Below are 18,300 nucleotides of genomic sequence, written 5' to 3'. Positions count from 1 at the left end.
AGACAAGAAAAGGCCCTTAAATCAGGGTTTTGTATGCGCCAGATATCTAATAATCCCAATTGCGCACAGAATTTTTGCAGAATACGGGTCTTTCTATCGCGCGTACAACTATTACCTTTATTCAATCTATCAAGAGTAGGATCTGCCAATAGGTTAAAGTCACCTGCCACTATCAGGTTTTGCCCGATAAACTTATGCAACAGAGATATCATCTTGTCCCAAAAGGACTTATCAATTTTATTAGGCCCATATACATTGCACAATACGTAACGGGTTTTATTAATTGTACTTTCTATGATTAAAAAACGCCCTTCCGGATCCACGAAAGTAGATTCTATTTTATATTCCTAACCTTTATTGAAAAGGATAGCCACTCCTCTTTTATGCGTATTATATGAGGCGGCAATTACCTCCCCCACCCAGTTAGTCTGCAGTTTCATAGATTCCACATTATTTAAATGCGTCTCTTGCAGGAAAGCCAAGTCTGGTTTCATTTTTGCTAAATGCTTAATTATGGTTTTCCGCTTTATTGGGGAGTTTATGCCCCCCACGTTCCACGAAACCAAATTAAGAGTCCCCAACATATATCCTTGCCCTAAGAGATCTTACCATGTAACCCATCTATAATTATGTAAACATGAGGCAACCAAACTGTCAGGAGGCGAGGGGTCGAAGAGGAACGTGGAGGAGGGAGCAAAAACAAACAGGGAAAGAAGAAAAGAGAAAAAAAAAAGAAAAAAAAGAAAAGAACCCAACAAGGTATAAAAATAAAAAACTTTTTAAAACACAGAAACCATAAAATTACATTATGATACATCAACACTTTAAATATTAAGCTTCTAAGGAGCAAACAGTATTCTCTATACAGTATTCTCACTGTATACCCAATTTCTTGCATAAAGATCTTGCCTCTTCAATATTATTCACAACATAGGATGTTCCTGCCTTATGAATCAGAAGTCTAGCTGGGTATACTAACCTAACATCACATTCTGCCTTCAAGAATTTCTCAAAATAGGGGGACATTTCTTTTCTCTTCAACCTTGTTTCTACAGAAAAATCTTGAAAAATTGCAACTCTATGCGACTTAATATTCAAGGAATTAAGTTTCCGGTAGTGATTCAAAAATAATACTTTGTCCTGATAATTGACAAATTTAAAAATAACCGGCCTCATTTTCGAGGTACTGTTATTTTCTCTCAGTGCCCCAATTATATGCGCTCTTTCTATCAAAAATGGTGTGGAAGGAGGGGGGATCAGGAGTGCCTGAGGTAGCGTGACGGAAACGAAATGTAATAGATCTTGAAATTCAGCTGTTTCGGGTAGGCCTATCACTCGCAAGTTATTGCGCCTTGACCTATCCTCAAGGTCCTCTACGCGTGCCTGTAACTGAGTGATGGCCTTATCCCGAACAGTTGCTACCGCTTCCGAGGCATTCATTCTGTCCTCTAGATCCGACACTCTCGTCTCCACCTCCTCCATTCTAGCAGTAAATTGCCTAATCTCACACGTAAGGTTAGAAATCTCAGATTTAATTTCTTGCTTGACTAATTCAAGGTGTGGGGCCATCATTTTTGCCACTTCAGTGGCGAACTCTGATATATCATTAAAGAAATTTAAAGTGTTTCGATCCTGCGAGGTATCATGAGACGCTTCTGTATTTTTAGCGTTCGTTTTTTTGTCTTTCTGTTTAGGTGGCATTATCGGAGAAGAGTTCTTTTGTTGAGAAATGAACCTCTCCATTCAAATCAATATAGGTGTAAATGTGCTGTATATCGGGACTAATGTGTGACTGTGTGTATAAATAGTGGCACTAGTGTAATACCCCACCAGGCCAGGTGAGGCGGAAAAAAAAAAAAAGAAAATTCTAATTCAATTTGTGTTTCAGTGCAAAAAAGGATATTCTCCTTCAATTTGTGCCAAAAAAGGTAAATTTAGGGATAGAAGAAAAAAAAAAAAAAAAAAAAAGGAATAAATTCTAATTCAATTTGTGTTTCAGTGCAACACAGTGCAAAAAAAAAAAAAAAAAAGGATATTCTCCTTCAATTTGTGCCAAGAAAAAAAAAAAAAAAAAAAAAAAAAAGGGGTAACTTCAGTGAGTTCTATTCAAAAAAGTGAATTCAGTGTTTCTCAGATCACTCTGAGAGAGAAAAAAAAAAATAGGGATATTAAGCTACAGCTAGTGTTTTTTAAAAAAAAAAAAAAAATAAATGTGGCTACAGTGAATTCTATCCAAAAAATGTGAATACAGCGTTTCTCAGATCATTTAAACTACAAAAAATATGGAATAAAATAAAATTATATATAGAGAGGAACTCAGAAACAACTTCTAAATTATACTAAGCGATCTCACTTCCTCTTTCAGGAGGTCCTAGATGTGTTTATTCCTTCTCATTTGGTCAATGCAGCTTTAATATTGTCTTATGGTTACTGCTTAATGAGCAATTTATACACAGTTAGTATTACCAATGAAAAGCTAAGCAATACTTCTATCTAATAGATGAGTAAATCTTAACAGTATGCTGTTCTGTAGCTGCTGGTATGAGAATAATTCCACACCTAGGTTAGTCAATTTGTTACCATGAAATACTTAATAAACATCCACAGGGAAAAAAAACCAAGGCATCCTACACAGCCTAGAAGCAAAAAAAAAAAAAAAAAAAAATTTGCATAAACTTATAAAACTTTGTCAGTAGCTGAAAAGGAAAGCATCTCATCTATATATATAAAGTAATAGATACAGGTATACAATGTATATAATTCTATGTTTCGAAAAGCATCTGAAACACTGTATCTGTCAGAACTCTATATGCAAGGAAAACTTTGTCCCCACACAATATATTTCCAGTCAAGACCGGTATTTAAAGTATCCCTGCCAGCATATTCTTATCCCATCAATGTATTGGAAGTCCGGTGATGTTGGTTAACAACTGTTCCGATATTCAATCAGTTCAGCAGACAAAAAAAGAAAGCCCCTGTATTGTATAGCAGGGTCAAAACACAGTATAATCACCAAAAGTACCTTGTATAGCCCCGCAAAGCTGTATTGCTGGTATTCTACCTCCTTGTCCCGCACTCCGATAACTCCAGACACAGGCCCCACTTTTGCAGCTCCAGAGATAATACAGGGCCTGCGCTCCTCCTAGATTCTCCAATTTAGCTTCGGATTCTCAGCCTGGTATTTTTTACTTTTTGCCCTAGGAGACTCTTAGTAATCCACACAAGGCATATTGTTAGTAGTGATGTTTCGACTTTAGACGCCAAATATAGCTTATCTTCTTTCAATGCGCCTCATATAGCGCCGTCACACTGAGCTGCGTTCCAGCCAGACACCACTCCAGGCTTGGCACTTGGGGGTCGTGGGGAATGCCTTCTCCCTGCACAGAGCCGATTGCTCCAATTGGCGTTTTCCAGATCAGTGACAACCAAATGCTAAGTGCCCACGAATGAGCATCCAGCGGCCCTCGGCGGACAACCCGCGGAGGGGAGAGCCACTCTACTTAGTCAGACAGTCTCCTATCGCACGCTTCCCAAGCGACCTATAACCATCGGCTACCACGATTCCAGCCAAGTCGCCGGTGGCCACCCAGGGACTTTAAGGTAAGTGAAGAGGCGGGGTAGAATACGTGTGTCCGCGTATTCTTAGAACCTTCAGAGAGAACAAGGTTTAACCCGGCAAACAGAAGAGGTACCTTGCTTAAGCCGCCCAGCAGCGTTTTTGTGTCCGGTGAGGATTTACCTCCAAGCTCCGTGGGACAGCAGATCAGCCGCTTGACAAGCGAGTCCCAAGTGGCAGGAAATTATCAGACGCTTCAGTCCCAGGCAAGCCGCTGGTGGCCACCCAGGGAGTTTGTAGTAAGTGAAGAGGCGGGATGATATATGGTAACCCGCGTATTCTCTGTACCTCCAGAAAGTACAATGTTTAGTCCGGTAAGCAGGTACAGTGCTTCAGCAGCCCAGCAAAGTTTTTACAACAAATAAGGACTTCCCACCGAGATCCGCTAAACAGCGGATCAAGTATAAGTACAAGCCCTGATATAACAGCTCAGAGCAACGTACACTTCGGCAGATTGGAGAATGGTATAGCTCCTAAGACAGAGCAACGAAGCGGACGGTAGCAGCTACATGCACCAACCACCTACACGCTCCGCCCCCAAACGGAAGTCTGTTCTGGTCCCTTGTGTTTAAAGTATGCAGGGTGTGACTTGTCATAAGCGAACAGTGTTTAGTTTCATCTATCTGTCATGTTTTAATTTTCCAAATATGTTGCCCCGTGAATGCCCTAGATAATTCTAGAAATAAGATTACTTGAAAATTCATCAATACACCTGTTTTTTTTGTTTTTCATTTTTTTTTGTGTGTTATAGCTATGTTTTGCTGTTATTGTTATCTAATTCAAATGTTTTTCAAAATGATGTGTCCTATTTATTAGAATATGTTTTGAATTGATTTAAAATACAAACAAATAAGCTACTTTACAGAGGTTCAGTGTATGTATTATCAGGATACAACTTAATGCATTTGTATTGTTATTTATATACAATACAAAAAAGAACGTTATACATTAATTGCAGTGACAAATTAAGATTTGCTACAGAACACAAAGTATGAAAATTATTTAATACACGTCTATAAATGTGAAATCATAATTTTATAAATGTACATTTTTACATTCATACCTCAATTTATTATAGATATTTAAACAAAGGTTACTGAATTTTTACAGTGACCCACTAACCTTGAATTTTTATGTCTGTTCATCCAATTAAGACTATTGTGGATTTCACACTAAAAGGAACTACATACTGACTATTTATACAGTCCCTTATTAAATATGTTTACATAAATGAAATTGAATCTCCCTTTATGATAATGTATTCTTTACTTAAAAAGCTGTTTGTATTGTTTTTTTACCTTAGGGAAGATCTAGTGGAGCATGCAAGTTACCATATACACGATCTAGCAATGCTGACTCCACAAGACACAGAGAATATATGTCACCTCTTAGCATCCATGCACTTATCTGTCATTAAACATGAGAGATCAACCCAGGATGGATATGCAAATATTACAAATGCTACTTTTGAGAAATTTGCTGAGTGTTTCAGAGCGCTTATCAAAGATCAATATGCCATAATTGTGGCTGATCATCAAATGGCAAAAGCACAGTTTGATCACATAACAGAAAAGCTAAAACAGCACACTAATCTAACAGATGACCTTAAACATCAGATGGTGGTTCTTGAAGAAAATAAGGAAGGTGCTTTGCAAATATTACATCAGATTGCACAGGACAAAGCAATGGCTGAGCAGAAAATCCAAACTGTCTATCAACAGTTACAGAAAATAAAGAAATTCCGTACACTTCTCCCTGAGTATCAGTTGGCCCTTGAGAAATCACAATACAAATGCTCAGCTATTTTAGCAGATATTAAGGATTTAGTGCAGAATATGGATATTAGAGCATTGGGTGAGTAGGCATTTGAGCTGTTGTATGTATTGTAGTTTATATGTTAATTACACTGATAAATATTTATAAAAAACGTAGTAAGCCATCCAATAGCGTGCTGATAATGAAAACATGACTGTATTCTTAAAATGTTGGCAACTAATTTAAATAAAATGCTTAAAGGGGCAGTAAAATCAAAATCACATTTTCATGATCCAGATACAGTATGTAATTTAAAACAACTTGACAATTTACTTCTATTATCGAATTTGCTTCATTCTCTTTGTATACTTTATTGAATAGTATACCTCAGGAGCAGCAATGTACTTTTGTCAGCTTGTTGGTGGCTGCACTAATATGCTTCTTGTCAGCTAGCTCCCAGTAGTGCAGTAATGCTCTGGAGCCAACTTTTTAACAAAGAGATACCAAGAGAACATGTTACTGTCCCATTTAAGATCATATACATGTATATTATGTAGTTTTCATCAAGATACTTTTACAATGATTCAGTTCACTAGTAAAATGTTTGTCCTCACAGAGGGCTCCATGTACTAAGAGGCGGGCGGACAGCTTCTTAACTCGCGAAGCTGTCCGCCCGCCTCCGCTACACACGGGCAGCAGATCTATTGATCCACTTGCCCGTATGTACCATTACACACTCAGCGGAGTGTTTAATGCCCGCCCCTTCAGTCGCGCGACCAATCACGCGACTGAAGGGGCTGTCAATCACCGAGAGCGAGCTCTCGGTGATTTTGCTTCGCCACCTAAGAGGTGGTGTACGGTGTAGGAAGCAGCGGTCTAATGACCGCTGCTTCTTACATTGCGGGAACCAGGCTCGCATATGCGAACCTGCCCCGCAAAGGCTCCGGAGCAGCTTTCGCTGCTTCGTACATGGAGCCCCGAATCTATTTTTGTAGTATTGAAACATGAAGCTTTAAAGGCACAGGTTAGTCCAAATTTAACAACTTTCCAGTTTACTTTTATCATCAAATTTGCTTTGTTCTCTTGGTATTCTTTGTTGAAAGCTAAACCTAGCAAGGCTCATATAACATTGTCCTAACTCCCCTGGAATAATTTATGAGTCAGCACTAATTGGCTAAAATGCAAGTCTGTCAAAATAACTGAAATAAGGGGTAGTTTACAGAGGCTTAGATGTAAGCACATTGATAAAAGGCGTATTACTATAACTTTGTTGGTTATGCAAACCTGGGGAATGGGTAATAAAGGGATTATCTATATTTTTTAAAAATACAAATTCTGGAGTAGACTGTCCCTTTAACAAAGAATGTCATATCCATCAAGGAAGTCTGTTCCATTAGAAAAGCTGTGCAAAGGGTCTTGCATGACTTTTCACAGTAATTTCATGTTCCTGACCATTTGCAATCAATTACAAACCCCAGTTATATTCTGTTTTTCTAGTGGCTTTGCACCTTGTCAAAGGGACAGTCTAGTCAAAATTACACTTTCATTATTCAGATAGGGCATGCAATTTTAGACAACTTTCCAATTTAGTTTTATAATCAAATTTGCTTTGTTCACTTGGTTGTTCAAGGTAAAAAGTATATTAATATAACCACGTTGGTTATGCAAAACAAGGGGTGCAATAAAGGGATTACTGATCTTTTTAAACAATAACAATTCTGTAGTAGACTGTCCCTTTAAATTAACTTCATCAGTTATTTGGCTTGATAGAATTCTGCAACTGTATTCTAGAAATCACTTTTTGAGCAGCTTTTTGTGTGGCCTTTTTTTTACTCAACAGCCTTTGCCTGTTTGGAATGGCATAGTTTAGCTGTAAAGATCTCTTTTTAATCTTTAATTTTTTTTCTGACTGCTCTATTCACATATTAATGAACATAGGGCTAGATTACAACTTAAGCATTTTTTTGCACTCCTGCTCGAGCATAACCAGAGCTAGAAGTAAGCTTTTTAAAGTGTTACAAAGTACACTTACACCCATAAACTACCTATTAACCTCTTAACTGCCACGCTCCTGCATCGCAAACACTATATTAAACCTATTAACCCCTAATCTGCCACCCACCCACATCCCAACTATTAAATACATTTATTTACCCCTAATCTGCCGCTCCTGACATCGCCAACACTAATAAAAATTATTAACCCATATTCCGCTGCTCCCCGACATCACCACCACTATAATACATTTATTAACCCCTATTCCACCGCTCCCCGACATCACCAACACTATAATAAAGCTATTAACCCCTAATCCTCCGGCCTCCCACATCTCCACAACTAAATAAACCTTTTAACCCCTAAACCTCCGGCCTCCCACATCTCCGCCACTAAATAAACCTATCAACCCCTAAACCGCCAGCCCCCCACATCGCAAAACACTAAATTAAACTATTAAACCCTAAACCTAACACCCCCCTAATGTTAAATTAAAATTACAATATAACTATATTTAAATAAATAAATAAAATACCTGTGAAATAAAAATAAACCTAACATTAAACTATAAATTAACCTAACCTTACTATTCTAATAAAATAAAAAATACTACCAATTAAAAAATCTAAATTACAAAAAATAATAAACACTAAATTACGAAAAATAAAAACACTAAGCTTACAAAAAATAATAAACAAAAATTATCAAAAATAAAAACAATTACACCTAATCTAATAGCCCTATAAAAATAAAAAGCCCCCACAAAATTAAAACACCCCTTAGCCTACAATAAACTACCAATAGCCCTTAAAAGGGCCTTTTGTAGGGTATTGCCCTAAGTTAAACAACTCTTTTACCTGTAAAAGAAATACAAAGTCCCCTCAACAGTAAAACCCCCCACCCAACCAACACCCCAAAATAAAAGACCTAACTCTAAAAAAAAACCTAAGCTACCCATTGCCCCTAAAGGGGCATTTGTATAGGCATTGCACATATGCTGTCGTCATTTATCATTGCACAAGCAGTTCTTGTGAACTGCTTGTGCAATGCCACCCCATGAAGATTCGCGGCCAATCGGCAGCTAGCAGGGGGTTGATGATCGGGCGGATTGATGTCCGCAGCCACAGAGCAGTGTTTAGACCGCTGCTTCATAACTGCTGTTTCCAGCGAGCCTCCATTCAGGGCTTGATAATTCGGCCCCTAAATGTGCTTGTATCTGCAAATGAGCTAGAAAATGTACATATGCTGAGAAAAGATGACCATATGGACTATGAATCTATATGTGATACTTTTTTTATTGATACATATTACAGGAGAATTGCGTGCAATGCAGAAACCTGATGTGGATTTAGAGGAATTAATGGCCTCTATAATTATAATTCTCAAATCACCTAACAATGACCTTACCTGGGCAAAGGGAGCAAAAAGGCAGATGGCAAATATTGATCGATTCCTGAATGAACTAATAGGCTTCAGCAACACAGAGGTAAGATAGGAATTGTCAATTCTCCAAATAGGAAATATGTCTCTTTAAGACCGCCTCGTTAAAACAGTTTCTGTTGTAATTTTCAGTTGTCACAGTCTACCCTAGAGCTATTAGAGACTAACATTAAGAAAACACAGTTTACCTCTGAGAATATGGAGAGAAAATCTGGTGGAAATATAGCAGCAGCCAGCCTGTTAAGATGGCTACAGGGGGCAGTGCGTTACTACAGGTTGTTAAGCTCTAAGGTAAGATGCTAATGTGCTTCTTTAGTTGTTCTTGTGTTTTATCGTCATGCACTGTTTTAATGTATTGTATTTTCTTATAACAATTTTGATCAAACCTTGTGTCTGTTTTGTTTTGTGTGTAGATTGTCATAGTTTTCAGCAAGTGTAAGACACAAAAACATACCACTGTTATGCTGCACACATTTCACAATCTTCTAACTGGATATACTTTTTGTGGTTAACCTGTGTAATCAGTGGGGCATTCAAGTCAAAATTAAACTTTCTTGATTCAGATAGAGCTTGCAATTTTAAAAGACGTTTCAATTTACTTTCACTAACAAAATGGCCAGTCTTTTTATATTTACACTTTTTGTGTCACCAGCTGCTACTGAGCATGTGCAAGAAATCCTGTAAACGGGAATGTAAGGAAATAACAAGAGAGGAGGAGAGGAGGAAATCATGAGCAGAGCGAAGGGGACAGGAGGGGGAGTATCTGGAGACAAGATCTGAAATGTAGGGGGGAGCAGTGTAGTTGAGGGCTTTGTATGTCAGATTGAGGATTTTGTGTTTAATCCTGGAGGTAAGAGGAAGCCAGTGAAGGGATTGGCAAAGAGGTGCAGCAGATGAAGAGTGACGTGCAAGGAAGATGAGCCTGGCAGAGGCATTCATTATGGATTGTAAAGGAGCTAGGCAGCAGCTAGGTAGACCAGAGAGGACGTAGTTGCAATAGTCGAGGCGGGAAAGGATGATAGAGTGGATTAAAATTTTAGTTGTGTCTTGTGTAAGGAAATGTCTAATTTTAGAGATGTTTTTAAAGTGGAAGCAGCAGGCTTTAGACAAGGACTAAATGTGAGGAGTGAAGAAGGGTCTGAGTCAAGTGTGACCCCAAGACTTCGGGCATGCGTGGTAGGGGTAATGAATTATCAACAGTTATAGAAAATTGGGGGGTCGGATTTTGGAAGAAGGGGAAAAATAAGGAGTTCAGTTTTGGAGAGATTTAGCTTAAGGTTGTGAGAGGACATCCAAGATGGGATATGAGAAAGACAGTTAGTGACACAGGCTAGTAAGGAAGGAGGTAGATCTGGTGCAGAGAGGTAGATTTGGGTTTCATCGCCATACAAACGGTATTGAAACCAGTGGGACTTTATTAAGGAACCTAATGATGACGTGTAGATTGAAAAGAAAAGGGGACAGAGGAAAGAGCCTTGAGGTAACCCAACAGAAAGTGGTAACGGGGCAGAGGATGCTCCAGAGAAGGCTACACTAAAGGTACGGTTAGATAGATAGGAAGAGAACCACAAGAGAGCTGTGTCGCAGATGCTGAAGGATTGGAGGGTTTGGAGCAAAAGAGGGTGGTCGACAGTTTCAAAGGCTGCAGACAGATCAAGGAGGATAAGCAGAGAGAAGTGGCCTTTGGATTTTGCTGTAAGTAGGTCATTAGTAACCTTGACAATTGCTGTCTCTGTAGAGTGATGGGGACGAAATCCAAATTACAGTGTTTCAAGAAGAGAGTTTAGTGTAAGGAAATGGGATAGACGTGCATATACTAGCTTTTCAAGGAGCTTTGAGGCAAAAAGGAGTAGGGAAATAGGGCTGTAGATAGATGGGGAGGTTGAATCAAGTGAAGGTTTTTTAAGGATAGGTGTGACCAGTGCATATTTTAGAGATGAGGGAAATATAACAGTGCTCAGGGAGAGGTTGAAAAGGTGTGTGAGTATAGGGGTAAAAGTAGAATAAAGGGAGGGGAGTAGATGTGAGGGGATGGGGTTGAGGGGACAAGTAGTGAGGTGGAAGGACAGTATAAGGGCAGAAAATTGTTACTCTGTAACAGGGGCTAAATTTATTGCTATTTGAGTTTTGGATTATCGTGAGATTTTAAGGGGTGGGAGAATGGTAATATGTTGAGAGCTGATTTCATTTCTGATGGAGTCAATTTTGTTATTGAAGTGGCTAGCAAAATCTTGAGCTGAGAGAGAAGTTGTATTAGGATGTGGGGGGTGGGCGGAGAAGAGCATTGAACATGGAAAACAGACGTTTTAGGTTAGAGGAAAGAGTAGAGATGAGAGTAGAGAATTATTGTTGCTTATAAAGTTTAAGGGCAGAATAGTAGGAGTTCAAGATGAACTTGTAGTGAAGAAAGTTAGCTGAACTCCAATATTTTCTCCAGTGTTGCTCAGCAGTACGGGAACATCTGCGTAGGTACCATGTCAGAGGAGTTTGCCAGGGCTTTGGATGAGAGTGTGGTTTCTGAGCTATGGTATGTGGGGCCAGATTGTCAATGACCGATGGTAAGGGTGGAGTTATAGTGGCATATAGATTGGTCAGTGCAGGAAAAGGAGGGGATGGAAGAGAGGAGAGGGATGTGATGTTGCAAGTGAGGAGATGATGGTCAGAAAGAGGAAAAGGAAAAGGGGAGTTTATGAAATTTGAGATAGAGCATCCATAGCTGAAAATCAGATTGAGGGAGTGGGAGAGTCAGTCCATTGTGACAGGCCAAAAGAGGAAGTGAGTTGCAGAAGTTGTTTTGCAGAGGAGGCAGTGGGATTGTCAAGAGGGATGTTGAAGTCGCCAAGAATGAGGGCAGGGGTGTCTGAGGAAAGGAAGTAAGGAAGCCAGGCAACAAAATGATCTAAAAATTGAGTTGAGGAGCCGGGAGGGTGGGGCGATATATGACTGCAACACGTATAGAGAGGGAAGAGAATAAACTAATCATGTGTGCTTCAAATGAAGAAAATGTGAGGGAAGAGAAGGCCTGTATTTGTTGAAAGGTGCAACGGGAGGAAAGTAAAATACCAACACCAGGGTCCTGCAGAGATAAAGCTTATTGAATATTTAAAGTACTGTGAGACAGACACTGCCAGGAACAACCCAAAAAAGGGACAAAATAAAATTACAGTTTTTCAAAAAAATATATTTTTAAAAGCCCTGGTAAAAACTTAATAAAATGGCAATATCTATTACAAATTAGATACTTTATTGTACTGCCTTTAGGGCATATTTATCAAAGTGCGAGCGGACATGACACAATGTAGCGTATCATGTCCTCTGCACATTAATAAATGACGACTGCATACGCTGTTGGCATTTATCATTGCACAAGCAGTTCATCAGAACTGCTTGTGCGATATCGCACCCTGCAGATTCGCAGGGGGTGTCGGCCCCTTTTGTCTCTCCTGATTAAAAAAAGCCTGTTATGGGCCTTGCATTTTGTACTGACCTCTCTGACAGGATTAGCAAGCAGAAAAATCTATAATAAATATAGGTAAGTGTCCCTTCAGCTCACACAGCCTAGATCTTCCTTTCATAAAGGGACAGTCTACTCCAGAATTTGTATTGTGTTAAAAAGATAGATAATCCCTTTATTACCCATTCCCCAGTTTTGCATAACCAACACGTTTATATTAAAACACTTTTTGCCTCTTTGATTACCTTGTATATAAGCCTCTGCAGACTGCCCCCTTATTTCAGTGCTATTTAAAAACTTGCATTTTAGCCAATCAGTGCTGACTCATTCGTAACTCCACAGGTTAGAAAAAGGCAGCCTGCAGTGGATTAGAAATGGGCAGAGATTTAGCGTTTTAAAGGTTATCAAAAATATTAATATAACAATGTTGGTTGTGCAAAGCTGGGGAATGGGTAGTTACTATGTTCTCTGTGTTTTTAAACATTAAGGGACCCAATTATCAAGCTACGAATGGAGCTTGATGCCCCTGTTTCCGCACAAGCCTTCAGGCTCGCCGGAAACAGCAGTTATGAAGCAGCTTGTCCGCCTGCTATGAGACTGCGGACATCAATCCGCAGGGGCTGACTGGCAACTTTTGGCCCAGGGGGAAAGTACAACCCAGAGGCCCATGGTGCAGCAACTCGACCCCCTGCCCGCCTCCTTCTCGCACCCGCCCACCTATTCCTGTCCCCATGTAATTTAAAACAAACATAGTAAAGAAAATTAAACAAACATGTTTAAAATAAAATTATATATTACTCTTTAATCTTATATATAGAAGCAAACATAAATTAAAACATGCATCAACTGTTGTTGGTAGTATGAATCACTAATCAAGATCAGGTGAGATGAGGTCTCTAGGGTCAGACTCAGCAGCAAGATTGCAAGAAATAAATAAAGCCCATGGCATTGCTGCAGCCTGCAGAAAAACAAATAGGCAGTAATTAGCCTTGATTTTCAGCCATTGATAGATTTTCAGCCATTGATAGATTTTCAGCCATTGCTGATTATAGAGCCTGATGAACCATCCAGCAGCCATTATGCTATAATGTATTAATAAATATAATGTAATCCATTCCACTGGATTATTATATTGACTACTCTGCCAATAGCAGTTTTTTTTACATAACTGTACTCAGTTGCAGGCAATGCAAGATCTGCCTGGAGTTAACCCTTCTCTGCAACCAAACCCAAAACCAGACTCTCAGATTCTTACAGTTCTGTTAAGCAGATCTTGATCTTCCCATAATGCACTTTTGTTCTATGTCCACAGTCTGACTGTAGTTATAAATTATTTCCCAAGGTCAGGTTCAGATATAGTATAAGTCTAATCAGGACAGGGAGAAAAAAAAATATGTCTTGCTGTAATAGGGCAAATTTAAAAAGGGTGACTGGAAGAGAAACAAAGCAAACAATGAGAATCTGTGGCAGAAAAAGTGTCTTAAATCCCAGTTATCCCACTGGTTCAGATATTAGAAGTCTAATCAGGACAGGGAGAAAAAAAATGTCTTGCTGTAATAGGGGCCAGGACAAATTTAAAAAGGGTGATTGTCATTGTTTGCTTGCTTTGTTTCTCTTCCAATCACCCTTTTTAAATTTGCCCTGGCCCCTATTACAGCAAGACATTTTTTTTCTCCCTGTCCTGATTAGACTTCTAATATATATCTGAACCAGTGGATATAACTGGGATTATTTAAGAGACTTTTTCTGCCACAGATTCTCATTGTTTGCTTGCTTGCTTTGTTTTTGTTTCTCTTCCAATCTGTGGCAGAAAAAGTCTCTTAAAAAAATCCCAGTTATCCCACTCACTGTGACTGTGGTTACATTTGATTTACTATTTGTTATGCATTGCTCACACTGTTACTCTGACACTCAGTCACCACAGAGTAGACAGTCAGGCACCATCAACCTCCCCAGTCCACCAACCACGGCACCAGCCTTAAATAGCAAGCCTGGCAGCAGCCAGCAGCCTACCTCGCCGCAGTCCACGCTGTTTCTCAGCACTCTCTCCCTGACTCAGTCAGCTCAGCTTCAGTCACGAGTACTGTGATCTTCCCGGCGGGAAGTTCCCGCGTCACGTGGCTGGGCTGTTATAATGCGCAGCTGCAGACAGTGCTGACACCGGGTGGAATTGAGGAGGAGTCAGGATTCAGGAACAGGAAGCGCTGAGGACTTGAGAGTCTGAGAGAGCGTGAGGCCCGCTCCGGGCCGACAGTGGCGACAGTGCGGCCCAGATTGATTGATAATCAGATCAGCATCATGATCATTGATCATGATGCTGATCTGATTATCAATCAATCTGGGTCTGACACAGTGACTGACTGCCCCTGTCCTGATCTGCCACAGCCAGCCCGGCCGGGCGGTCGCATCATCGCATTCGCATAATCATCTGCATCTCTGTAGTGTATAGTGTCACAATTATTCAAAAACTCAGGATTGGAAATAAATAAATGTATTTTATTAGTTCAGAGACAGATGACAGAATCAGCACTCGTTGTCTAATAGCGCGATCGCAAAGAAGCAAACACACACTGTCACATGTCACTTATTTTTTTTCAGCCAGGCTAGCCTGCGGCCCATTTCACATACATCAAAGAGGCCCAGGGGGCAATTGCCCCCCCGCCCCCCGGCCCAGTCCGCCCCTGTCAATCCGCCTGATCCTATACGATTGGGCTGATTGACACCCCTTGCTAGCAGCCAATTGGCAGCGAATCTGCAGGGGGCGACATTGCACAAGCAGTTCACAAGAACTGCTTGGGCAATCTGTCTGCATTTATCGATGTGCGGCAGACATGATACGCTACATCGTATCATGTCCGCTTGCACTTTCATAAATCATTTTCAAGTAGACTGTCCCTTTAAAAGGATTACACATCTCCAAAGGAGAGTGTCTTGATGTCGATCTTCACATTTTTTTTCCTGAGTATTATGTGCTCAGCTTTTCTTGGATAGGTTGGTAAGAGAAACTGAACCTTCAGTGTCTCCTAGCAAACAGGTTTGCTGATATTTTAATCTCAGGCCAATATTTCATCAATCTCCCTCTTCTCTTCACCAGTAATCAAAAAGCTGCAAATGATCTTTAGAGACCATCTTATTTTCTTCCTGTGCTCATCAAGTGTCAGAAGCAATAGGTCCCCTTAAAATCAAATGTGTGGAGAAATTTATGAGCTGCTTAGTATTCTGATGACATCAGGAAACCCAGCAACTTGGAGCAAAACCTCAAACACATTTAATATCAGGTTGTAAGTCTTCTTGTGGATTTACTGCTCACAGCTAGTGTCAGATAGCAATGGTATGTGAGCCATTTTTTGCCGGAAAATCTTGAGTCTCAATCTGTTAAAAAGTGCTCTTTAAAGGGATACGAAACCGTCCTCCTTTAGTAAAAACATGTTAAATAAAATTAAACATAACACAAAACAGATTGGGGCCTATCTATCAAGCTCTGTACGGAGCTTGACGCCCAGTGTTTCTGGAGAGCCTGCAGGTCTAAAGAACGCTGCCTCATAACCCTGTCCATCTGCTCTGATGACAGGAATCGCCAGAATTCAACCCGATTGAGTACGATAGGGTTGATTGACACCCCTCTGCTGGCGGGGCGGTGTTGCACCAGCAGCTCACAAGAGCTGCTGGTGCAATGCTGAATATAGAGAGCATATTTCTCTCCGCATTCAGCGATGTCTGTTGGACCTGATCCGCACTGTCCGATCAGGTCCGACAGACATATGATAAATAGGCCTCATTGTGTTAAAAACTTGTTTTCAGGCTTAATGAGCAGCTTAGAAATTCCCAGTGTAGCCACTTCCTGTAGCTATGTAAGGGAACTACCATTATACAAGCTAAGTTCTACTGTAACATGAGTTTTAAAGCAAAAGTTCTCTACGGAGCATGAACAATAAACTGCAGCTATTTTATGTGTCTCCTAATAACTCTTAAAAGGAAAGGCTGCTTCTTTGCCTTCCTATAGAGACCCCAGTCCCCTTGTGGGGCAATGACAGAAAATAAAGGACACTTCACAAAAAAAGTTAAAAAATAAATAAGGTCAAATCCTTTTTAAAATGGTGAATTACACACCTGCGGCCTACCTTTTTTTTTTTTTAAACCTATTTTGCAAGGCATATTTTGACGCTTTGCACAACTTGGTTTGGGGATATCTATATCACATTTGCTTATTTCACCTTTTTTCTTATAAAACTTGTTTCCTGGTTTTATAAAAATGTTAAAAAAAAATAATAGGATCGTTAGAATGTTTGTGTATCAATAGCTAAAGTTGTTTGGCAGATAATTTGGATAGTAAAATACAAAATTATGTTCTGTAATGAAATTTGTACCAATACTTTTGATGGATATATTTTGTGTGAATCATCATTCTGTCCTTTTTATGCCTTTAGCATTACTTAAAATATCTTACACATGTTTACAATTAAATAGTTTCCGTATATTCATTATGCTATCTATTAGAAATGGATCATGTTCAGAAGGCTAAAACATATATTACACCATTATCATGCAGAAAACAAATTCTTGAATTTATCTACAATTCTTTCAAGACTTCAAATAAACCAATTTAAACAAATTTCTGCCAAGGCCAAATGTCAATCACAAGAAGAAAAACGTGTGAAATTTTAATTGCAAGATGTTCAGTGCAAATGTAATGAGTTAAATAAGAGATGTGAGAATTCCGGCATGCTCTGCTCATGCATAATGTTGACTTAAATTGGCTCTCTAGAGGTGCAGAGAATTGTATCTGTAGAATTTACAAACTGATAGAGCAAATGTACTGGGCCCTGTAGGTTAGGGTTATAAATCAGAATCATTTAACTTCCTTTGAGCGATTGCTACAGAGTATAATGGTTCGGAAAGCTGGCTTGAGCTACAAGTGATTATTCTGCCTAGATTATTGATGTTGCTCAATATTCATAAATCAGTGATCATTAATCCCCCAAATAGTTCCTGTCAGCTTTCTAAATAAATTTCCAGCCAGCTAATTGAGATTGAAAGAGACTGTTATGCAACAATTCTGAACTGAAACAAATGAGAATATTTAAAGCATACGTTTGGCACAAGACCTTCTTTAACATTTAATACAGACTGTTAGATATTTACATGAAAATGAAAATTTTTGTTAAAATCTGAATTCTTTAGAAATTGTGATTGTTTTACTGAGTACTATAAAAAAAGAATCCAATAAACAATATAAATATAAAAAGTGGTTGGATCTGTAATTTATTTAAAAAAATGTAGTTGTCCTGTGCTATTTCATGTAAGAATTGTCAAGTCACAGTATAAGATAGTGTAGACAATATTTAGGATCTCATCTCCAGATCCCACTCAGATCCCACTGTGGATCGATCAAATCACACTATGGGCTAGATTACATATACAGTGCAGGCTTAAGCGCAAGTGCTGCAACCCGCGCCCCCCGTAATTTCACCTCGCATATCGGGGTATTACATATATAGCAGTTTATAAAGTCCCGAAAGTCGGATAAACTAGCTATGTCCAGAAATGAGCGTAAATACAAATTTCTGGAGTCGCCAGTGACTTACGGCACTTTAGAAACTGCCGACGCCTAAGAAAAGTAAAAAAAAATATCAAATCTCCTGTAAAAGTTTAACACGCCTCCCAAAAATAAGCCCAACACTTAAAACCCCTATATCCACCATCAAACCCACATCGAAACTAATATAAGTATTAACCACTAAACCGACAACCCCCCCACAACGCAATATGCCTATTTAAACTATTAACCCCTATATCGGCCATCAAACCCACACCACAAGTACTAACTAAAGTATTAACCCCTAAATCCTCCATCAAACCCACACTGCAATAAACCTATTAAAGTATTAACCCGATAAACCGCCAAAGCCCACAACGCAAATAATTAAATTACTAAGCCCCCTAACCTAACACCCCCTAACCTAATACCTCCTAAATGAACCCAAATTACAAAATACTAAAGTTACTAACTATTAAAATAAAATAAAAACTAACATTACTT

General features: G+C 39.3%; 1 protein-coding gene across 1 annotated transcript in view; it reads left to right on the top strand.

Annotated features, from left to right (window-relative positions):
• Nucleotides 1-18,300, top strand: part of LOC128652486 (uncharacterized) — an 868,114-nt gene that overhangs the window by 445,658 nt on the left and 404,156 nt on the right. Inside the window, exons 69-71 of the mRNA XM_053705422.1 lie at nt 4,920-5,470; nt 8,680-8,852; nt 8,939-9,097. Coding sequence (XP_053561397.1) covers nt 4,920-5,470; nt 8,680-8,852; nt 8,939-9,097 — 883 coding nt within the window. The remainder of the gene's footprint in view (nt 1-4,919; nt 5,471-8,679; nt 8,853-8,938; nt 9,098-18,300) is intronic.

The sequence above is a fragment of the Bombina bombina genome, chromosome 3 (genome assembly GCF_027579735.1).
Source record: "Bombina bombina isolate aBomBom1 chromosome 3, aBomBom1.pri, whole genome shotgun sequence".
NCBI lineage: Eukaryota > Metazoa > Chordata > Amphibia > Anura > Bombinatoridae > Bombina > Bombina bombina.
This window is presented reverse-complemented; position numbering and strand designations above follow the sequence as displayed.